Source organism: Vulpes lagopus, chromosome 10 (genome assembly GCF_018345385.1).
Source record: "Vulpes lagopus strain Blue_001 chromosome 10, ASM1834538v1, whole genome shotgun sequence".
NCBI lineage: Eukaryota > Metazoa > Chordata > Mammalia > Carnivora > Canidae > Vulpes > Vulpes lagopus.
The window spans coordinates 64,397,065-64,421,152 of NC_054833.1; the positions used below are offsets into that span (position 1 = coordinate 64,397,065).

General features: G+C 53.2%; 1 protein-coding gene across 2 annotated transcripts in view; it reads left to right on the top strand.

The window, feature by feature from the left end:
• Window positions 1-12,445, top strand: part of LOC121499775 (protoheme IX farnesyltransferase, mitochondrial) — a 127,881-nt gene extending 115,436 nt beyond the window's left edge. Inside the window, exon 7 of one of the 2 annotated variants that reach the window (XM_041770892.1) lies at window positions 6,994-10,499. In XM_041770892.1, the coding sequence (XP_041626826.1) occupies window positions 6,994-7,217 (224 nt within the window). In that variant the 3' untranslated portion in view covers window positions 7,218-10,499. The other variant, XM_041770891.1, reaches the window with a different exon arrangement.
• The last annotated feature ends 11,643 nt before the right edge of the window (window positions 12,446-24,088 follow it).

Below are 24,088 nucleotides of genomic sequence, written 5' to 3' on the forward strand. Positions count from 1 at the left end.
GTCAGATTGTAAAGACACATGGCAGGGTGTACAATTAGGGCATGGTTTACTGCCTCCCCAATTCTCATTCACACATGGGTCCAGTCCTACAGCTAAACTCCCGTCAGATTTACAGAGTGTTACTTTACATAATGCTTTAAACTGCTTCAAAAAAAAAAAAAAAAGTATCAAAACATTGATTTGCTTGAGCAAACTTGAGATAAGCAGCAAATCTTTGATTAAAATTGAATGAATGAATAAATCGATCAGCGAATAGGTACCTTCCATCTTCCAGCTGACAAAACTAAGTTAATCCCAGGTCAGTTGCCAAATATTTATTGAGCCTCAGCTCTGTGCCAGGGACTATAAAAGAGGAAGTGATACACAGAAATGAGGTAGAATCTGAGAGAATGTAGTTTCAACGTTTATATCGCTGGGATTTTAGACGCTGGGTTGAGTAAGATTATATATGTAGTTTTGCCACCTTCTAGAATGTACTGTTCCATCCTTGAGGACACCCACCAGCCACATGTGACTATTTCAGTTCCAATGTAAACTAAATAAATATTGAGTTCTTTGGTCCCAGAGGCCATATTTCTGATGCTCACAGCCACACGTGGCCAGGAGCTGCCATATTGATGGCACAGATGAAGAGCATTTCCATGCTTGTGGAAAGTTCAAGAGTCATTTCTGCCTAGAAGGACAAACTGATGTCCTTATGAACCTATGTTCCATCTTCCTTGCGAGTTTGTGCTTTGAATACTAGGGCATCACCTGAGACTGCACCGGTGATCTCCCCAAAGTCTAAAACAGATTCAAATTTGAGTGCATCTCAGAATCACCAGGCAGGCCTCCCAAAACCCAGGTTCCTGGGCCCTGCACCACAGTTTCCAACTCAGTAGGTCTGAGAACTTGTATTTCTGACACACTGCCAGGTGATGCACAGACCCCTTTAAGAACCACCAGCCAGCAAAGACAGAACCAGAGAGAGCTCTAGCTTCAGAATATCTTGGAAATACTTAAAGCTTTGGGCACAGGGTGTGGTACTATTTGAGATGCACTCAGTGGTGTCATTTGTATCACCCACAGAGGTTGTGTCCCTTATCTGGGTTCTTATCACAGGGGACATGCTCGCTTGAAAGAGCCCTGCAGAAAAAAGAAAAGTGGCCCCAAGTGTTCCCCTTCTGTGGTATCCAAATCATTTTGTCTTTGAACCTCCAGAGAGTGATCACTCTGGAGAAACGTCTGAATGGAGAGAAGTCTTTCAAGTACTCCACTGAACTGCAGTGATCAGGAAGAGGGAAGGGTGTAGGAGAGGCAGGCAGGCCACCCACTCAGCTGAGCAGCCTGCTTCCTCGTGCAGGTGTCAGTGAGGACCTACTGTGTGCTGGGCACTAGGGATTTGAAAATCCCTGAAACCCAGGCTTGTCCTCACAGAAAGCAGGTCTCAGCGTCTTCGGAGAGAGGCAGGGGCCTATCAAATAATCAACTGAGCAATGAGAGCTTTAGCAAGAAAGATGCCTTCAGAGGACTATGGGCTCTCTTAACCCCCTCCCCCACCCAAAAAAAAATTGGTCCAAGAAGACTTTGGAGCAGAATAACTTCTGAATTAAGCCTTGACAGCTCACTGGAGGAGGGGAGTGCTTTCCAAGGACAGGGAGGAACATCCATAAGGATTTGTAGGTATGAGAGCTGCACATACAGCATGGAACAGGGGCTGCTTTCCTGAGGAATTGGGACTTTATTGAAAGGCTCTAGTGACCCACTGGAGGTTTAAGCAGGATAGCAGCAAGGCTGGGAGTTCAGGATTACAGAACCATACCATAGGCAATACTTAGCTGAGTACTTAGCTGAGCTCTCCTGGGTCCTCCCAAGCTTTCTGTCTCCTCCGACCCCTTCTTCAGTCGGCCTCTACCTGTCCTAAGCCTGGCCTCCACCCTCCTACCTTCCCTATCCCATTTTCACCCTTCAAGTATTTAGCAAAGCATCAATCTGCTCCTCCCCTGAAAGAGCAGTTTGTGAACACCTGTGAAACTCCAGGCGGGAGTGGGAGCAAGGTGTGTGTGTGAAGGCAGGCCGGCTCCCCTGAATATTGCCCCACTCATGGCCTCATGTACTCAGCACCTCGGTCACCTTGACCCCTTGAACCTCCATAAAGGCCCCTTCCTGGCCTGGCAGGTTGCCGACAAGATCAGAGAGGAAGAGCTCCAGGCGGATGGGAGATGGAAACCCTACAGCCTCGGGACCTGTCTAGTTGAGAAGAAAGATAAAATGAGTAGCCCTAGAAAGCGATTAGCATCCCAGACGGCCTGTGGAGTAAGGAAATGTTAATGTCCCAAAGTACTTTTCTCCCTTCTCAGCGTCTAGATCTTTTTGTGGTTTCTGCGGTGGCTACGGAGCCAATTAAGACCTCCAGAGGCTCTGAGCACTGAAGAGAGAGATTATGGTGCCTTCCGTCCTTCAGGAAAGACCAAATACCTAAAATAAGCATAAGGCCATCCCATGGGGTTCTGATTGCGTTCTATCCCCCCCACCACCACCACCCCCTGCCCGAAACTACTTTGTTGTGGGTTTTTTTTTTTTTTATCAGACAGTGAAAGAAAGCCATTCTCATTGTTGCAGATGCCCCGGCTGTGTGGGTGCAGAGCACGAACGCCCATAGGTACCCCAGCACCCTGAAAGGGAGACCAGAAGCAGGGTGGGAGGGAAACGAGACACATGACAGATCAGTGTATGAGAACTGGGAAAGCTAACCCCGTGTGAGTTCCAGACGCATGTCTGTGGCCGTAGTCCTCTAGCTAGAAACAGCTACGCCCCCCCCACCCCCCCCCCCCCCACCCCCGGCCTGTGGCACAGACTGTCAGGAGCTCTGCCCCCAGTCGTGCCTGTGACTGTCACACGCTGAGCTTTAGCTCTGAAAGCCCCGCTTTGTGGCCTGCGTATCAATAAAGGCAATCATCGTAATGGAATTGTACCTGTGTCCATTTCCCTGTGAGATGCCTTTTCTCCACCTGCCTAATTACTTTGCCTTCTATTTATTTTATTTTTTTAAGCTTAACCGCTATTCGCAGAAAACATGAATAATGCTTACCAGCAAAAAACCCAGGAAGGCCAGACCAGAGGGGCCGCTTTCTGGCCACCGGTGTGGCCGGGGCGGGGTGGCAGGGAGAGAAGTGACCTGCGGGGGGGGGGGGGGGGGGTTGTGGAGCCCAGGGGTCGCTTTGGGGCAGGCGGGGGCGCTGCTGATAAGTGCTGGCAGCAGACAGCCCAGCTCCCGGTGGGCCTGGAGCCGCACACATTAGGCTTCTCAGCAGTGTTTACCTCCAGGGACGATTCTAGTTTATCTTGGAAGCTTCAGGGTAAAGTACCTTCCCCCTCCCTGCCAAAGCCATCTCTCTCTCTCTCTCTCTTGCGTGTGCGCGCGCGCGCCCCCGTTACTTTAAAAAGGCTCTGATTCTGTTTTGTCTTCTTCCCAAATCTGACTCCATCCCAGGGCCTGGGAGTTTGTGGCACGGGCCAGGGTGACAGTCCCGGAGAGTTGATGTGTAAATTGCCTTGGGTTTGTAATTCAAATGTTGTTGTGTGGTAAACATTAATTATGTGAGCCAACATTCAGTTACAAATGAGGACTCAGCATTGGGCCCTTATCGGGAAGTGGCATTTGGCAGATGGATGGTTTTAGTAACAAAAAAAGCGAAGGAGTTGTTTTAGCCTCAGCTGGTAAACTACAAAATGTTAAATACTGTTTCACTCTATTTACCTCCTTTATTCTGGGATGAGAAAAGAGAATAATAGAACAGAGGGAATGTTCTCTATCCTCATTCAACAAATATTTATTGAGGTCTTACTAAGTACCTGGCTCTGTTGAACCCAAGCACTTTCAAACATTCCCCTCAAAACCCTGGTTCAGTTTGAAATGAAACTTGAAAGTGAGTGTTCATTTTGTGTGAGATTTCTTTTTTCCCCTTAACGAGGCTCAGAGGGCTGCATTAATTAAGATAAATGGTATTTTTAAAGACAGGGTGGACAAGGAACATTTTCATGGGAATATCAGCAAACCAAACAATATTAGAGCCCTGTTCTCTTCGAAGACAAAACCCACAAAAGCCTGAGAAAGAACGTACTAGAAGTAGGCTGCTAGACCCAAGACTGATGGTGTAATTGGAGGCCGACTCTGGTGCGATGCAGGAAGTGTGGTCTGGGCTTGTCAGGTTGAGCTGGGTTGACCAGATGACCAGGGCTTTGAGGGAGCCCAGCCAGCACCTTCCTGAGGAAAGTGATCAGCCTCTGGAGGACAGCCTCTGGCAGGTGTGGTGCCTGGCACCCAGTACCCAGTTGGTAGTGTTCAGGGAACATATTGGTATTCGGATAATAAAGATGGAAATACCCTCAGATGAGATCTAGGGGAGTAGGGAACGTTTGAATTTCTTCAGAGAACCCGCAGATGCCCAAAGCTACCCTGTAGGGAAATGACAAGGAGAGGGGAGCACTGAGTCAGAGTTCTGTGCTTCCTTTACTCTGAGCCACTCCCTTCAAAGGGAAGCCTGGAGTGACTCTGCAGGGGGGGCGACAGGTAGTGTGCAATCAGGTGAGGGCGGGAGGGCGCCTTTGCCCCTGCTCACTGGGCCTCTGGGCCATCCCTGAGTCACTTCCAGAGGATTCTCCCAGGGCAAGCTGTTCCTGCCCACTCCGGTCCCTGTTTTCAGAGGGCCCGCGGTCTTCCCTTTTGTCAGGGTGCAGTTGATCAACTGGCCCCACACCCTCTTCCCTTTATGCCCCACGCTTTCGAAGTCTATTACACAGTGGAGGCCGACCCGTTTCACAAGCTCCTTTGTGTGAGCCCTGAAAGGAAAAGCTTCGGAATCTGTGACCATGAAGCTTTGGGTTTGGCTTGGCTCCCCGAGCCATCCCCCAGTTTACATAACCATGTACCCCTGAGAGCACAAATACAACCCTTGAGGAACAGACCAGCCACCAGGGACCACATTCAGGGGGAGCCTATTGTCCTGGGGAGGGCAGACCTCCCCAGCCCAGCACCAAGGTTCACTGGAGCTGTCTCTTTGTCTTTTCCAAGGCCCCGGGTGGGCAGTGAATGACAATGAATGGGTTTGGGTCCAGGCGGGAAGGAGTTGAATGTGGGCCCACCAGGCAGCAGAGGAAGCTAGCTGAAACCATTGAACTCCCTTCCAAAAGGAATTTTGTTTTGGAAGAGCCCATACAGAGACTCAGAGCTCCCACCTGAAGATATTTGTCTCCATCCTCTTGGGAAGCCATGTGACTGCAACTGCCGTGGCTTTGTTTGCCCAACAAAATGTGTACTCTGGACAAGTGTTTCTTGACCCGAGCAGAGGTGGCAGTGGTTGAGGTCCCCCTCTTCTGTGTCTGTGGTATAAAAATGATTGATAGATATTCCGAGTGGGTTTTAAAATGCATCATATTTGCAATGGGTCACAAGGAAGACATTGGTTAGCATTGCCCCCACCTAACGTTAGCATGCCCCCCTAATCAGAGCAAGGTACTATGAGATGAAGCATGGTGGATGGGCTGGTCTCCATTTCCTGTATATGGAGGAAAAGAAATAATGCCCCAGACCCCTGGATATTCTCTGGTGTGGCCTTTGAGCTGGGACTGTGACCTCGTGACCCCAGGAAGTCCCTGTCCTCCCCAGAACCATAGCCCCAGATACACCACCTATATCATAGATTTTTGGCATTTTGCATATTCATAGACCAACTAATATTTGCCTAAAAGCCAGGAAGCAGACATGTCTTCCAGATATGATTAAACCACATACATACACAGATTCTACAGAGTTGGGTAGGGAAATGAGAAACCAGGTTTAAAAGAAGCAGAGAAGGCACAGTTCTTGTGAATGGATTGGAACTCAGAGACCATCCTCTTCAGATCCCGGTTTACAAGTCACTTCTTCCAGGAAGCAGTCCCTGACCTCTCTAAGGCTGACTTAGGTCTTCCTATGTGTCCCCTGCGAGCACAGTACCTACGGTGATCTTCAGAGGCTGGACTCCGGGTAATATTGTCTGCCTCCCCTGCCAGACTCCAGCAGAGGGCCTCGAGAACAGACTGCGCTTGTCACATAGTGGGCACACTGCATAGATTGGGTGTCGCAGAAGATAGGCCCAGTCACAGCAGACTCCTCTGGGGTGAGGGTTGGGGGGTGAGGCTGAGCGGAGGCCTTTGAGTCAGTAAACTGAGTGCTCTGTGTTTACCCCACAAGGAAGGTGGGTTCCACCACAGCCCCCGGACTAATCCAAGTCTTCCTGTTTTCAGTTCACCTTATCTTGATGAAGAGAGCAATTTGTTTTACATCTTTTGTAGGAGCAGAGGCAGTTGCGACCCATCAAGTAGAACTGCGTGGGGGTGGTGGTTTTCTGATTACAATCCATTAAGGCTAAGCTGTGATTTCTAAAGCTCTTTCATTTGTGACATGAGCCAAACCCACACCCAATTTCCTCTCGCATAGCAAGCAGCATGCTACTCTTATGAAAATGATTTTTTTAATTATGTTATTTTAAGCAGAAGCATAACCGAAAATGCATATTGAGCAAAACAGAATACTCCAGTTGGCACACGAAAAAGAGGGCTTTTGAGAGAGGCAAGCGAGAGCCCACATTGGGGCCTGATCGTTTTAACCATTTCCAGTCTGGTCTCCTGGCTGAGTTTGTGTTGCCTCAGCTCTTTGAACACAACAGCAGACGGGCTACCTGACTACCATGCCCTGGCTTATCCGATGCCCTCCCAAGGTTCTGAGCCCTCAGTGATATCTGCTCTCTTGCCAGGACATGTCTCAGCCTTGTCCCTTGTCCCTCTGCCACCCTCATGCCACAGCTGTCATCACTGTGGCCCATAATCTGTATAGACCCTTTGGGTGTGAGACCTGTCCCGCGTGGCAGGTGGGCTGCTCCCCGTCGCTCATGCTCAACACCTCAAAAGTGCCCCGAATATCTAGCAGTACCTCCTCTTCACTGGTCCCTTTGTGATCTCCTTTTCCATCAGCACACGAAACAAGAGGTCCAGCCTTCCCTTCTGTCCTTTCCGGTTCCCAAGAGGTGCTCACTATCAAGACCAGTACTGTCTGTGCCCAATGGAAACACACTCTTCAAGGTCCCGGGCCTCCTAATAAACAGGCAGGTGCAGTTTCTCCTTCCAGCAAGCCCCATCTCTACCCAGCAACATCAACATTTGAATTGGCACCTAATGGTCCGCCGTTACCAGTCTGAGTGTCTGAGTCGATGTGAGGCAGCATTCTTCTCAAAGAGTGTGCTGGTACGTGGGCTGACTCTCCCCGGGTGGGCACGCTGATGAAGCTTCTCGTCTGTACGACGAGAGTAATGCCACCTATGGGAAGGTGGTCGGGAGCAAGAGGCACGTGTAACCCCTCCACCCAGTGCCTGGCCTGCGACAGCCACAAGACATTTGGGATGTGTTGCAGGCACCTCAAACTTAAAATGACCCCAAATAGAGCCCTTCAGGCCTCCACCGTGAATGCACTCACCTGTGTGTGTCCCCGATGTTCCCCACCTGAGTAAAGGGATCTGTGTCTGCCACCCCCGTGGCTCCCATGACACCTGATCCACCTACAGATGCCCACATGCCCCAGCCGTGGGCTATAGCTCCCTGTCCTACCGTTGCTTCTGTCCATCACCTCTCCCTCCAGACCTGCAGTGGGGCTTGCTTCTAGAATGGTGCCTGGCATGTGGCAGACACCTGCCACCTATTCCCCAAGTGAATGAAGCCCACGAAGTGATTTATAGATAGAGTCAAATGGACCTGAGGGATTTGTCAGCAGCCCTACCGAAACAGGGACGCTCCCATCCAGCCTTGGTTATTTTGTCATCTTGCAAGGCTGGAAAGGAATGGATTGACTTAAAGAACCCCTGAGAAACTGTTCCTGGACCCCAAAGCAGCCCCCTGCCCCTGTCCTCTACAGTCTGTGCCCACACAAGTCCTACTTGCTATGCCACAACTGCCTCTGACCCACTGAATTTGGAAGTGAGCAAGTTTCTGCCCACAACAATATGAGCAGAAGTCACCATTCTGTCTGTGAGGGGATGCACGAGCCTGCCCCTATTGTCACTCCACAGCCCATGCTGTAGACGAATACAGATAAGAGCTTAAAAGAGAGGCTCAATCCCTCTGATCCTGCCCAGCATGGGCACCACAGGGACCCTACAGGACCTTGGAGCCCCAGCCTGGTTTTCTGCATGATTCTGAATTATTTAAACTGCCTTCTCTCCTGCTGGTTCTGTTCTAGCAATAGTGATTCCCCACCCCCCGCTGCCTTCTCTGAACGGTCCCACAGAGGAGAAGCTTAAAAGGTCCTCATTACCTGAAATAGGACTGTGGTTACAAATTTTCAACCTGTCTGTGTGGGAGGGTGCTGGCCAGGGTGGATGACCTGGTGGGTTAGTGAGCTCTTGGTTCCCTGACCGGGGACCCCCCCCAACCCAGGAGGCACTTAGGTGTCAGGAGGAGTGAGGCACCAGGAGGGAGGAAGGAGGGAATCTTAAGAAATAGCTCTGTCCGTTCACAAATCCGTGCTGGAAAACTGCAATCTCACGTGGCTTTTAGTAAAGCCTTTCTTTGTCCACGTGGGCTCCCACTGATGCCTTTAGGGACCCTCTTCTGTAGCAACATCAAGCACTTTCTATATTTCTGCTCCAGATATGCAAAAAATGAACATTCCCATCAGGAATTTGCATCCAAGCAGGAAACCCGGAAACACATAATGATTGGACACCAGGGTCTACCCAGTGCCAGACGCAGGTATGGGTAGCTCCCAGATATGCTCCCTAGGTCTGATGCCTCTTCACGACTGCCTGGTTGCCACCTGGATGTCCCACAGGCGTGTCAGGCTGGACACACTCAAGTGGCACACTCATGTGCTGTCATCCTCATCTCTCCTGTTTTCATCTCAGGGCATGGCATCTTCACGAGGCCCCCAAACCCAGGGGTTACCTCCCTCCCCCTCCTGTCCTGACCTCCCTGTCACTTGGCCTCTGGAAGCCCTCTCTTCCCACCTCATTGTCACCACCTGGATCCCAGCTCCTATCCCCACACATCTCAGCCCCGATCAGCCCTCCCATACCTGCTGGGGGCCCCTGAGTGTGTTCTTTCACAGATTGATCAAGTGACACCGATGCCCTTTCTCACACACACCTCCGACATGCCCCTTCATGTTGACTTGCCAGCCCTGAGGGACGGGTCACTCGTCCTTCAGAGCTCAGCTCAGACATGCCCTCCTCAGAGAGGTCTCCCCTGCCCCCCTCCACTAGGTCTTGCTCTGTGTCCTCGTGGCACAGACTCTTCCTACACAGCAGCTGAGTGTGACGTGGATTCACTAGTGTGGCTTTTGATTCATGCCTCGCCGGGTGAACTGCATGCCACAGGGGACACATGTGGATTTGCACTTACCATCCTGTCCCCCAGTACCTGGCACTGTGTGTGCCACTTAGTAGGTGCTCAGTAAACACTTCTGGCATGAGAAAAGGAGCAATGAGTCACCTCCATGGGAATGAGCAGCCCTGTAGTCAGGACTGGGCTCTGCTGCCTGACCTGGGGGAGCCAGGCTTAGTGTGGGGGTGAGGGGATCCGGGCTCCTCATCAGGCTTGTTCTGAACCCCTCCTTCAGAACTTTTTGTTGAATCTAACCCCCTCCCGTCCATTGGCTCACTTAATGAGCATACAACCTACCTGACAGCCTCCAGTGAGGATTCAGTGAAGTTCTGGCATGAGCGGCTCTGTCACAGATCCATGCCCCAAAAGCGCAGGCCTTGGTCCCACCCTGGTGGGTGAGGGGAGGCCTTGTTCCAGACAAAGGGGCTAAGTGGTGCTCAAGGTACTGATGCATTGCGTTGAAGAGCTGCGCCGCCACAGTCCACTGCTCGTTGCACTCGGGCACTGCGGTCCTTCATGCCACCCCATTTATTTGCCACATGCTGTTTAAGTCTGTCCTGCTTGCCACATGGTGTGGGCTCCCTGGAATGTGCAGACACCTGCCCTGGAAGCCCTGTGAGCTGGTCAGGACACAGACAAAGGCCATGAGGCTCAGGACTGCCATTGCGAGCAGGAGCCACCAGCCCCCCGACCCCTCCCCCCCCCGGGTAGGGACCTTGTACGCAGACTTGGGCAGTGGCCCTGTGCCTCCGCGGGCGCCTGTGGAAATCGAGCTAAAGCCTGGCCCAGAGGTCCGCCGGCTGGTGGGGGGGCTTCGGTGGTCACGATGCTGTGACATGCAGTGGGTACTGGGTGGACTGGATGGGAGCCACAGATGCTCGGTGTCCTAGGGCGGGCAGGGGGGTCTTGGGTGGAGAGGGTGCACTTCACTGTCCCCTGGGCTTGTCCCAGATTCCAGGCTGACCTGCACGGCCAGGCGAGTGGAGGCTGGCAAGGGAATGTGAGAGCCAGTGCGAGCGGAGAGGGCACCTCGGGTCCAGGAACCGAGGCTTCTGTGCGTCCCTGATGACAGCTCGTGTTTGCTTCCCCCTTCTGTCCTCGCCCTGCATGCAGGAGCATTTCTGCTGGGAGGGATCCTCTACTCGTGGCAGTTCCCACATTTCAATGCCCTGAGCTGGGGCCTCCGCGAAGACTACTCGCGAGGCGGCTACTGCATGATGTCGGTCACCCACCCGGCGCTGTGCAGGCGCGTCGCCCTACGCCACTGCCTGGCCTTGATCGGACTGTCCACCGCGGCCCCCGTCCTGGATGTCACCACGTGGACCTTCCCTGTCATCTCCCTGCCCATCAACTTGTATATCACCTACCTCGGCTTTCGGTTTTACACCGACGCAGACCGCAAGAGCTCCCGGAAGCTGTTCTTCTGCAGCCTGTGGCACCTGCCCTTGCTCCTGCTGCTCATGCTCACCTGCAAGCAGCCGCCAGGTGCCCGCGGGGCCGGGGCGGAGCCCCAGAGCTGAAATCACCTGGGTGTGTGGGGAAAAAAACAAAAACAAAAGTACAAGGAGACACACAGGGTTTGTTGTTTTCTTCCGTTTGCGGTGAGACAGGAATATTTTGGTGATTCCGGAGCTCGGAAAGGGAAATTGCTGGGTTTAGTACACGATCATGAGATGATTTGGTGCTCAGTGATCACCCGATGATTTTTTTTTAAATGATAACGTCCAAAATGCTCCCCAAATAAGAAACAGGTTGGCTCAGGTGATTAATGCAAAGAGAATATTTTTCTCTTTAAAGGTCTTTGTATTTCTTCCTCTGTCCTTCCGCCAACACTCCCGTTTTTGTTCTTCCTCCTGTAGATGTGCAAAAGCACCTCTTCCTTGTCTGGCCACACACACGCACACGCACACACATGCACACACACACACACTCCCCACCTGCCAGCCAGAGTGCTCACTGGTGACCAGGCTTGTGCGCGCTGGAGCTCTCTGTCTGTAGTCCTGCGTCCTCAGGTCCCAGGAGGGCTACGGCGGAGGAAATGCGCACTGCCGGCCCTTCCCGTGAATGAGCCGAGGCTGGTCCCAGCTTTCTCACATATATTCTCAACCACATATTCCCCCAAACAATCCTAGACTCCCAAGGATGTGCTACTGCCCAATTTTCAAAAGGAAAATGCCAAACGGTTGCCTAGGGAATCTCAGACAGAATCTCGGACGGACGGTCGGCTGGGGGACTGCCAGCCCCTGGGCCACCCTGTTATGTTATCACCATTTCCAAAACTCCAAGCAGTCAAAGGCATCTTTATAGTTCACTTTAAAATGCAGGAGGTGTCTAGAGCAGTTCCTTCTGGAAGGGTGGCACTAGTCTTCATGCCCGCAGTCCATCTGGCTCTGACCCGTTACTGTCCCCACTTTGGCCACTGCTGCCAGTCCATCGACAGCCCCTTTGCTGCACAGCTTCTCAAGGCCGACCGAGAACGGAAATCAGAGAAAAGGTGAGCTGGTCCCACCAGCCACAGAGCTCATATCCTTGTCCCTTTAGTGAAAAACACGTTTCTTCCCTTGAATTCAGAAATTAGCCTCCATACGTCCAATGGCCAGACGTAAGAGCCAGAAGCTTGGCTTGGACTCCTGGTGGGGATGCCTCCCGTCCCAGGAGTTGTGCTAGTTAACCTGTAGTACCTTCCATCCGTCCTCCACGTATGTCACTTGTCTGCCGTGGAACCCCACATGCCAGAAGGTCTTGATGCTCAGCAGGATGTTTGCAGTACTCCTTGTCCAGGAGCACCACTGCCCTGCAGGAATGGGTTTCGGGGAGTTGACACAACATGCAGATGGTCGCTGCGATTGAATATTTGTAAAGCGGTCGCAGATAACATCCAACCCCTGTTTCTACTTACCTGCAATATTACCTCTTGGCTGCATCCGGGTTCTTTACTGTGGGGAACATGGCAGGAATGCCTGCAAAGGATGTCTACACCTTGTTGCAGCCCTCGAATGTGTAAAATGCCTCCATTCTCTTTTCCTGCCACAATAAACCGGTAAGAACAGAAGCGTGTGTGGGGGTCCTTTCTTTAATCACCGTGCACGGAGTTTGCACAAGTCCTAGCAGAATTGCCAATGCGTGACTCACCTTTATGACTAGCAGGCGGTTAGGAAGCCATCAGTAGGGGCGCCTGGGGGGCTCAGTCAGTGAAGTGTCTGCCTTCGTCCAGGTCATGATCCTGGGGTCCCAAGATCCAGGCCAGCATCGGGCTCCATGCTCAGCAAAGAGCCTCCCTCTGCCTCCCTCCCTCTGCTCTTGCATGCTCTCTCTCAAATAAATAAATAAAATCTTTCTTAAAAAAAAAAAAAAGCAATATTTTTGTTTTAAGTGGTAGAAGTGAACACATTGGATTTTTTTTTTTTTTAAGTTCAATCTATTTTGGTGGAAGAGAGGGCATGGGGAGAGGGGCAGGGGGAGAGAGAGAATCCCAAGCAGACTCCCGGCTGAGCGGGGCTCGATCTCAAGACCCTGAGATCATGACCTGAGCCAAAATCAAGAGTTGGACACTTAACCGACTGAGCCACTCAGGTGCCCTCACACTTGATTTTTAATACTTGTGCACTCCAAAGAATCATAAGCATAATTATTATTAAGAAGAAGAAGGGCCATGACCCACCCACCCTCACCCTATGTGCAGTTTGGAATCACCCAGTCTCTCCCTTCTTCCTTCAAAACCACTGCCGAAATCATCCTCGGGGCCTCCTGGACCTGTCGTTCTGCTCGGAAAATACCAGCGGCTTGCATGGTCTCCTCACAGCAAATGAAGTCCCAGCTTCTCAACACTCAGACCCGGTTTTCTCTCCAGGAATCTTAAATGCAAAGCCGCCTTGAGGACTTCCTGCCACCTCACACCTCCCTGAGGACACCCTGTTCTCAGATGACCTCTCCAGCTCTCCAAACCCCAGTCCTACAGTTCTCACTGTGGAATGTGGATTTCAGGCCCCCGTAATACCCGCCACCCCCACCCCAGGCCCTGGGATGCTGCTCACCTACCCGGACTCCTAGGGCAGCTCGTTTCTTCACACCTGCTGCAGCAAACCCTAACCTTGACCGCCTTTCCTAAGGACTCTGTGCTCATCAGCATTACCCAGGTGGGTGAAGCATGTTCCCTAACGGGGAGTCTTTGAGAAGTCTTGCCTACACTACAGCTCCCTTGTTTGCATCAGTAGGCACATGCGTACAGTATGGCCTCATGAGGCCCAAAGTTAAGTAAAAATTTAAAAAATCTGGGTGCCTGGGTGGCTCAATGGTTGAGCATCTGCCTTGGGCTCAGGTTGTGATCACAGGGACCCAGTATAAGTCCCGCATTGGGCTCCCTGTGGGGAGCCTGCTTCTCCCTCTGCCTGTGTTCTCTGCCTCTCTGTGTGTCTCATGAATAAATAAATTTTTAAAATAAAAAACCTGCACTTCCCCCCACTACTTCACAAACCTCCTAAGTGCAGAACCCTTCTGTTTGGGGAACACCTCCCACCTGCTCCTGGAATTAGTGGTCCGGAGCACAGCCTGGAACCTGCTATCTGGACTAACCAGTTTTCACTCGGGTCCAATCAACTGTAAGCGCAGGACAAGGCCCCGGGGCCCTGACAGGGTAGGGGCACACATGCAGGAGGAGAGGCCTGAGATATGAAACAGGGTTCTACCAGGAGGCTGGTTTATTCTAAACACAGCAAACAAGGGAAAAAAGGAAAAAGACGCATCCAGCCTCTTCATTATGAGCTTTTATAGAAGCATGATTGTGAGCACAGTATTCCTTCTGACTCTGGGGAAAATGTACCAGCCTCCTTTTATTCTAGGAAAGCCACTATATCCATTATAAAGATAAAACCACATTTTACCAAAGGCCCCATGTCTGGAAGCCTGAAGCCGTACAGGGAATGCTTTGCCCACTCCCGGGATCAGCTTTTCTTTTCAAACATCAAAATGGGCTCCATAGAAACACCTTTAGATGCGTGCGCTTTGAGTACCCCACTCGCCCTCTCTGAAAGAGAAAAGCCAAAGTACCGGGGCCCTGCTTTGCTCTCAGTCTCTGTCTGTTAGCTCACGCTCATGTCTCCCCACCCCGCCATCACCTTTCCCTCCCATCTCTGTGCTCAGCAAACAGTGGGGACCCAGCACTTCTCTGTAAAGCAAAGCTATTCCTGCTTGCTTGACCCCAGTGTGACAGGAGGCTCATTCCTCTGCTTGTGCTGGAGCCAGGGTCTCTGTCATCCGCCCCTCCCCGACTCCCTGGCCTGCTGATGTCCCGATGGGACACCTGTCACTGACCACAGGGGGCGCCTTGCAGATTGTCCACTTGACCCTTCTGGTGCCATGCTCACGTTCCAGGAGAGCACCACGTTTGACCTGACTGCAGAGCGGGAGTTGGAATTAGCGGCCAGCTGGTGGTTGCCCACAAAGCTCTTGCTTCCATTGGTGGCATGTTTTCTCCCTCTATCTGGTAAGATCTGTGCTGTCAACCCACCAGGCTTCTCAAGCAAGTGGAAGAGAAAGAGGGCCCAGCAACCAGCTCGGACACTTGGCAGGCGGCCTTGTTGGTCCTTTCCTGTCACCCATCCAACTGTAGGTAAGTGACTGTCTGCGAATCCACCTGGAGAAGTGACAGGGGAGCCATACTCAGGCTTGTTCGGAAACTCAGAAAAGGGACCTTATGCTGGACAGCTGAGAGGATCCCAGAATCTTGAGGCCACCATTTCCTAATGAAATATAAGCTGTAAAGAGACGTTCTGGATCAAAGGGCCTCCAGCCCCTGTTCCCTAACTCAGGCTCTGTCCCGAGGTGGCTGGGGGTCCCCCGTCACACGCATCACAGAACATCATCTGACATCCCCAAACTTGGATTCGGATTGGCCCAGCCTGGGTCCCCACTCATAGGCCATGCATCACTGAGGCCACCAGCAGGAAGGTATCCTCCGACTCTGGCAACCGCTCACCTCCTCTGCTGCCACCAGATTGGTTTTTCCTCATGTTTCCGGACTTCACCTGCCCTAATGTCAGACCACCACCCAGCCACCACCATTCCTGCTCTGTCTGTCCCCCTTAGGACCTATCCTTGTGCAACCTGCAGGTTGTGTTTACCTATTTGTAGACGGTTCCCTGCTTCCCCGGCACCTGATTACACTACAACCCTAGTAAGGCAGGGCTGTCTGTCACCACTGTATCCACCGGCCCCTAGCACCAGGGGTGACACAGGAGACGCTCTATTGGTGATGGAATGAGCAGGTGGCTTCAGGGCAGCAGCTGGAGGTGGAAGTGGAGGTGGCTGGAGGAGCAACACTGCTGGATGCCTGGACCAGCATTTGAGAGTGGAGGTTGGCACATGCCCCGTGGACTGAATCTGAGGCAGATGCAGAGAACCAACATGAGTTGAGCCAAGATGAGTTTCTGTCCTTTCTTCTTGATTTCTGAATTGGGGGAAATTTTTACCATTTCCTGTATCTTCAGTGCTATCGACTCAAGAACTAGAAGCAGGAAAAAAAAAATAACTAGAAGCAGAGCATCCTTAGTTAAGTGGACTTCTTGGCCAATATTTCTCTCTCCCCAGACCCGCCCCCAAACTCCCCCACTCACTCTCTTTCTCTCTCTCTCTCTTTCTTGGCTTTTTCAGATACATTAGCAGAGAATTTAGTGTCTTGCTACCTTCTTCCACTAAGCCGTGGTTTGGACTCATTCCCAGCAAGCGTGAGCTCAGCTAATACATCTGGCCTACGAGAGCCAGCACACATCCCCGGTCAGCCGAAATGAATGGAACCCCACCCAATTCATAAATTGGGAGACCCGTCTGGGAAGTGCAAGCTGAGACAGTGGGGGCCCCAAGTGCAGAGAAGGTCAGGCAGGCAGGCCAGCCGGCTTGGGTGGGTGAAGACCGGGTACCAGGGTCTTGGTAAAAGCCCATCTGTCCTCAGTGGCCAGCAGCCAGGGGGCTCTGCAGGCTGGGGCATCTCCCGAAACTACTCTCAGGGGGCAGCTCCTGTCACTGAAGCAAAGCCCAGTGCAGAGCCGGGGACTGGCGAGTGCGGGAGGGTAACCCCGCCCCACACCACTCAGCTCAAGTCAGCAAGGTGACTAGGACAAACAAGCCAAGGGGCATCAGCAAGAGAAACACAAACAAGACCACCCACCCCACCCCTTCCCAGCTTCAACAAATTCACAAACACCAAAATAAACTGCCAAGCAACAGGGATGTGGGCGGGGTGGATTAACTCAACAGCCATTTGGTCTCTTATCAGCTGAGCAAATAAATATCCCAGGGCTCTATGTGCCAGGTGTGATGCAGGATAAAGAGGTGAACTCAGATGCATCCCTGACCCCCCAGAATTCAGTCCCTGACTCCCCAGAGTTCGCCCTGGAGATTCACAGAGTGGGAGGACCACTGTGGCAGGTGGGAGTTGCCAGGGAGCTCCAGATTCTGACCCAGAGCCCTTGGATGGTCTTCACCATCTCCAGGCCCTACCACCTTGCTGGTGGTACTGGTGATGGGGGTGGGGGTAGGTGTGGGATGGGGGTGGTGGTGATGCTGGTGATGCTGGTGCTGTTGCTAGTGGTGCTGGTGGTGCTGGCAGTGGGGGTGGTGGGGGAGGGTTGGTGCTGGTGGTGATGCTGGTGCTGGTGCTGGTAGTGCTGGTGGTGCTGGTGGGGGTGGTGGTGGTGGTAGTGGTGGAGGTGGAAGTGGTGTTTATGGTGGTGGTGATGGTGGTGGTGGTGGGGTTGTGGGGCTTTGCTCAGCCCCTCCTGGACCCTCTCCACACCCACTGCTTCAGGATCCTGGTTCTTGGGTCTCACACTTTGACTCTTGGATCCTCTGCCCTGGGCTCTTACCCATTGCCTGGCTGTCTGGCTGTGGCCCTCACCCTTTAGCAAGAACATCGGAGCCAAAGTGAGCCTGCAGCTCCCTCTGCCCTGCTCACACCTTTTCTTTGTGGGCCACACTGGCACCCAGGCATCCTCTCAGTTGGGCTTCTGCGCTCAGGGAAGACATCAGTGTGGGCCGCCAGTCCTCCAGCTGAGCGGCAGGGGAGGGGCGTGGGAGGCAAAGGCATTGCCGGCACAGCCCAGGGTGAGCAAGGCCCCCGTGATGTTTCGTGGAGTGTCTGGAAGAGCACAGGGAGTTCTGCGCGGCTGGAGTAAGGCTGCAGGGCACAGCCAGGGCGTGGGATGGGCAGACTGCATGGATGCCAAGGCGGTGGTGGGACTTAAGCCTAAAGGCAGAGGGCAGCTGCCGAATAATCTGGAAATCCGGAAATAGCATGGCCAGGCTTGTGCCTTAGAAGGAAAATTCAGGCCATGGCATGGAAGGTAGATCTAGGAGATCCGAGGATAAAGAAAGGGTCTGGACCTGGGTGGACGAGGGAGACCCACGGGCTGGGTCGGGTGGTTGGCAGAAAGGAGATCCTGGGACATCCCAGGGTCCGGCTTGGGAGACAGGGTGGTGCCGGTGACGGATGGCCCAGACTGCTGGCCTGATGGCCCATGGAAGGCCCCGACAGCCTCAGCTGCCCCCTGCCCCCCGCCATGCACACATCGGTGTGCCTCTCCCCAGCCACCTGGCACTTGAGGAGAAGCTGCTTGGCCAGCCCGAGCAGCCGGGGCCCCTCCATGCCTCGGCCCCAAAGGTTCTGGAACTGGAGCTCCTCGTTCGGCACTTGCTCATCTTGCAAATAGAGGGGATCTGCCCAGAACCAGACTCGAGGGAAAAGCCACAGCCGATTTCTCGGCCTCGTGTGCCCTCCTCAGTTTAACCGCCAACTAGGCGCGGTCTCAGTCTGGGCTCTCACTTGCTCGTGACGGGAAACCCAACCGCAACAGGCCCCATTAAGAGAAGTACGATGGGGGATCCCTGGGTGGCGCAGCGGTTCGGCGCCTGCCTTTGGCCCAGGGCGCGATCCTGGAGACCCGGGATCGAATCCCACATCGGGCTCCCGGTGCATGGAGCCTGCTTCTCCCTCTGCCTGTGTCTCTGCCTCTCTCTCTCTTTCTCTCTGTGACTATCATAAATAAATAATAATTAAAAAAAAAAAAAAGAGAGAAGTATGATGATTCGTGTAGTTGAAAGGTCCAGAAGCAAGCCGGCTCCAGGAGGTACCATGCTCTCAGTACTTGTAGTTGGCACAACTTGTGGCAAGCTCTCTCCCCTTGAGATGTGGGAACCCCTTAAACAAGTATTCATTATTTTATTCATAAGTTTTTATTTATGGACTTCTTAGCCTTGTGCCAAGTGCTGTTCCGGGCACTGGGGAGGCAGCAGTGAGCACAACAAGCGAGCAGTCCTGCCCTCATGCCTAGGTTATCTCTAGAAACAAATGAAAAAGAAGAAGAAGGAGAAGGAGAAGGAAAGAAAATGAAAAAGAAAGTAACTGTGGTGACTCCTGGGGGACAGTGGGGGCAGAAATTGGTGACTGGGAGTTAGTTTCTTATCCAGACCTTGTTGGAAATGAAGTCTTGGTGTTGATATGCTGGCCTGATTTAGGATTTGACCTGCATTAGGGTTTGATTTAGGGCCTGGTTGAGGGTTTGTGACCATTCTTCACTCAGCCTGGTTCATGTCCATCCGAGCCCATGTACAGAGGCAGTGATTGAGGTGATGGAGGTTTGGGAAACGTGGTAGGAAGGGGAAGTACCTTCTTGTTGGGTCCTCAGGGAGACGTTGGGGCCAGGGCACTGAGAAAGTGGCCTGTAGCTGGAGCCCCAAAAGAGGACCCCCAGACCCGCCCTCCCATCACTGCAGGGGAAGGCGGAAGGTTTGGCCAGAGGTGTGGTTGTCCTGACCCTGTTACACCTGTGGCCGGGGAGTCACCGCAAAGAAAGACCACAGGGATTTGCAGGTGCAGATTATGGTCAGCTCATCACAAGGCCATTGACGAGGTGAGAACCCAGGGTATCCTCCCTACCTGTTCTTCCCACCAAATCAGCCACACCCCTGGGGTGTCCCAAGCCAGCCCCCTCCTCAGGGCCTGAAAAGATCACCCCAGCCAGCACCTTCCACCTTTAGCCACTCTTGTCTCTAAATAAGATGTTGCTCGGAAGACACTTCCGCTTCCTCGGGAATCAATTCGGGGGGCACTCTTGCTGATCAAAGGGCCAGAAGTGAGCCAGCCAGTCCATTTTTTGCAGTCACCCCCACCCCTACCCCCAGGCCCCAACCCTGGGAATCTGCAGGGAGCAGAGGGCGAGGCCCCCAGCCACCAGCCTGCTCCCCCCACCACCCCTACCCCAGCCACTGGGGAGGGAATGAGGGAAACATCTGCCTCACGCAGTGCCCCCTTGCTCAGAATTGTCCCTGCTCCCTCAGCTAGAAAGGGACACTTGGCATCCCCCGCGAGGTATTTTAATGCTAATCTGTTTGGTCAAAAAGAGGAGCCCAAACAGATGTGGGCCATTTGGCAGGGATGTAGTTCATTTGTTAGCAAGCGCGAAAGCCCTGGTGGCAGGATATTAAATATTACCTTGGCTGTTCACAAACACTTCATATTTCAAGAAGGGAAGGGAGGCAGAGGCGGCGTCCTATAAATCAGCCTCTCAAGGAGGTGGCAAGAGGCACACCTTTGATAAATCCATGTCACTGTAGCCGGAGGTCAAAGGCCCTAACATCCGTGTGAGCGCCCCCGGCATTCCAGCGGACCCGATATCACCCCCCGCAGCTGGGACTGATCCGGAAGGAAAGAATTGGCGCCACGCTCGGGAGCGGTGGGGGGGGGGGGGGGCTGGCAGTGCGTGTTCTCAGGGCCCCCCGGCCCCCGGAGCCTCCGTGCACACTGTCATTTGTGAGGATGGTGCCATGTGGTCCCTGCACCTGCTCAGGGATGAAGGCCGCCTCCAGACAGACACCACTGTCAGTGATGGCCTCTCAGCCTCAGCATCAGCAAGATGAAAATTCGGAGTTGGGGGGGTCCCAGCCGGCCCAGGGATCTGGGGGTCTTGCCAACACACGGGCCTCACTTGCTCCACGCCCCCACCCCCCGCCATGCGTCTCCCACATCCCTGTCCCTCCCCTTACTCTTTGCATTCACTTTGCTGCCTGTAGCGTGGCCGTCATGCTGATAATTTGGAAACACCTGTGTCCCCTGAAAGGCCCCAGGAGCCCCATCCGATGGCTTTCATGCCACTGGCTAGAATGTCCCCCATGGTGGTCAGTTCATGAGCCTCTGATCGAGGCTGCCTGGGACACTCAGTCTGTTTCACTTCAATGAGATGCTTCGAATTAGCCGAGCACGGAGAGACTCGGGGAGGGGGACGTGGACCCCACGAGCAGGTGGGTGCTGGGGTGGCTGGGCCTCCTGGCTTCAGATGGAGAGCGGGCGTCCCTGCTCCCCCGGCTCCCCCCCAGCGCGCGCCTTTGCTGCATCCCAGCGCCCCTGCGCCTTGGGCTTCATTGGCTCCCTTGGCCAAGCCCCCTGGCCTGGCGAGAGCGGGCTTTCCAGGTGCTCGCCCTGCATCTGACCAGCTGAAAGTGCCCGGGGGACGATGCCCGCCGCCCAGGGCGGCCTCCATGCAGCTCACGGTCTAGAGCTTCAGGGCCTGGATCCCCTCTCGGCCTTGGAGCCGTTGCGTCCACACCTCCCCCGCTCCCGGCCCCCAGCTCTGACCTCCCCCCTCCTGGGCCCCACTCTCTCTCACCCACCCCCTGCCTCCCTGGGAAATGGAGGCATCACAAGAGAATTGCTGTGGATGCCCGACTCACCACCCACCTGCCAGCATCTGCTCCCCGGATGGGCGGGCTTCCCGGGGGAGCTGTTCCCTCGACAGCCAGACCCTCCCTCTGGGCATGAATCTGGTTTCCTCTGTTCCGAAGACGAAGACGTTGCTCCAGGAAACCTCCCCTCTTCTTCCTGAGCCCGGACTCCTCATCCTCTGCGGGATCCCCTCCACTCACACACAAACACGCCTGGTCTCCCAGTTAAATGGAAAACAAAGCACGACCAAACCCCCTCCTGACTCCGCTTCCTCTGCTGGCTGCCCTCTTTTTCCCTGCTCCCCTTTTGCAGCAACATTGGAGAGAGTCCTCTGTCCTTGCTGTTTCCAAATACCCCCCCCCATCCATGATGACCTCTTAGCCAACCATCCTCCCACCCCCACCGTTCTGTTGCAGCCACTCGTGCCAAGGTCACCCGTGACCTCCACGTTGCTAAACCCGGGGCGCAGTTCTCCCATCCTTGCCTTACTTGACCTCCTGGCAGCCCTGGACCTGGCTGTGTGCTTGCTTTCTGTTCCTCTGGGCTCCTACCACCCTGAGGTTTTCTCCCTGCTTCACTGAACGCTCGCTGTCACCCTGGGCTGCTCGTTCTTCTTTGTCAATCTCTGACCCTCTTCTCCTTCCCACCCCCACTTACCCCCTTGGGATCCCTGTCAGTCCCATAGCCGGAAACACCAGCTATGAGCCGGTGACCCCAGAGGTGTCTCTCCAGCTTTGACTCCTCTGGCTCCTACCAGATGTGTCTATCCAACCACCTCATAGACATTCCCATTTAGATGTCAAGGAGACACTGCAGAGCCAGTGCACCCCCACCAGACGCCTGAGCTTCGCTCCCACCCCGACATCTTCCCATCCAGAGGTGCATTCCCCTTGCCCAGCCAAAATCTTCACACCCTCCTGGCTTCCTCTCATCCTCCATGTCCAACTTTCCTAAAAATCCTGCCAAATGTATCTTCAGAGCATAGCCAGAATCCAACCACCTCTCACCATCTACGTGGTCAACAGCATCTCTTGCAGCAGGCTTTCCGATGGCTCCCTTCCGACCTTCTGTGGTCTCTTTGTATCACCATTGCTGGAGAGATCATTTTAACTCATCTCCTCTGTGCAGCCTGCACTGGTTCCCCAGAGTGAATGGCCCACCAGGCCCCATACGATTAACACCCCAGGACACTTCTGACCTCAATCCTGGGGTGCTCCCCTTGCCGCCAGCACTCTGGCCTCACCGGCCCCCTTGCCATCTTCACATGGGCCAGGTTCACTTGGGCCTGAGGGTTTTCGCTAGATGGTTCTTCCAGTTGTGGCTCTTCTTCTCCAGTGGCCACAGGATTAACCGGCCCCTGGCCCCTCGCCAATCCTCCTGTCCCCCAGAGTGCTCAGGGCGTTCTAACTGCATCCTGGGTTGTCTGTCTCCCTCACCAATTCCTTTCCTCACCAGATGGTACGTGACTTCAGGCACCATCTTTGTTTAGTTCACCTTCAATCTCGGACGATGCCAGGCCCATCATTGATCCCAATACCCTGCTACCGAATGAGTAATGCTGAGTATGTGGGGAATTTTGATTCGAAAAATGTCTTCAATGAGTACATTAGTGCTCTGTCACTGCCTGACAGGCTCCCCACAAACTTTCAGCTTAAAACAACATGCTTTTACTGTCTCCGATTTCGGTGGGTCATCAGTTTGGTCATGGGTGTCCAGGCCCCCAGCTCAGGATCTCACCAGGCCACAGTCTGATCCCCTCAGAGCCTCCACTGGAGAAAGATCCTCTTCCAAGCTCCATCAGAATGTCAGTAGAATTCCCCTCCTGTGGTTGTAGGACTGCAGTCCCATAGGCGGGGCAGCTCTCGGCAGCTAGCAGCCTCCCACACTTCCTCACATCACTGGCCTTCCCAGTGACTCCCATGAGACCCACTCAGGCTGTGGCAGCTTACTTCTTCAAAGCCAGCAAGGGCAATCCCCTCAAGAACAGGATATCACGTTATCACGGGAGTCATGTCTCATCACCTTTGCCACAATCTTTTGTACAGAAGCAGGTCACAAACCACACCCGCCCTTATAAAGGGAAGAAGATTATACAGAGTGTGAATATGGGGGCCATGTAACTTTTCTGTGCCCTCCTCTGATCCTTTTTTCTCCTGCTATTGCACAAAAAGGACTCTGCAAAGTGTTTCAGTTAGGATGGGCTTATTAACACCCCAGAAATAAGTAACCCTAAGAGCTAATGGCATATAAATTTTTTAAGTGTGCTTTAAAAATTTTTTTTTGTTTAAACCACATGTGCCCTGCAGGTGAGCTGGGAGCTCTGCCACATGTCCCTGAACTCTGACACCCAGACTGAGAGAAGAACCCTCTTCTTCGATGTTGCTGATTACTGTAGCAAAGGGAAAGAAAGCCCTAGAAGGTCTCCCACTGTCAGTCAAATGCTCCAGCTCAAGAATGTCACACAGGACTCCTATTCCAAATGCCTCACAAAGAGGCCAGCCCGTGTAACCCACTGTTTCTAAGGGCAGAAGCTAAAAGGTTTGGAGGAAGTGTCATGATGCTCATAGGAAGATTCTTCACTGAGATGGAGCTAACAGAGACTTTGTCAGTAAAATAAGTTGAAAGAAGGGGCACCTGGGTGGCTCAGCAGTTGAGCATCGATCTTTGGCTCAGGTCATGATCTTGGGGTCCTGGGATCGAGTCCCACATCAGGTCCCTGCAGGGAGCCTCCTTCTCCCTCTGCCTGCATCTCTGCCTCTCTGTGTGTGTCTCTCATGAATAAATAAATAAAATCCTTTAAAAAAAATTAAAAGAAGAAAAGTTACCTGAAGGACATGTCATGTCAAGCAGATAAGCATTACAGCACTCTCGACAGTCTGCCAAGAGTCTAACATCCAGGGAGAAAAGTCTCAAATTAGCACGAGATTACCTAGCAATGGGTAATCAGAATCAATGAATAAAGGACAGCCAATGGCACCTGAATGT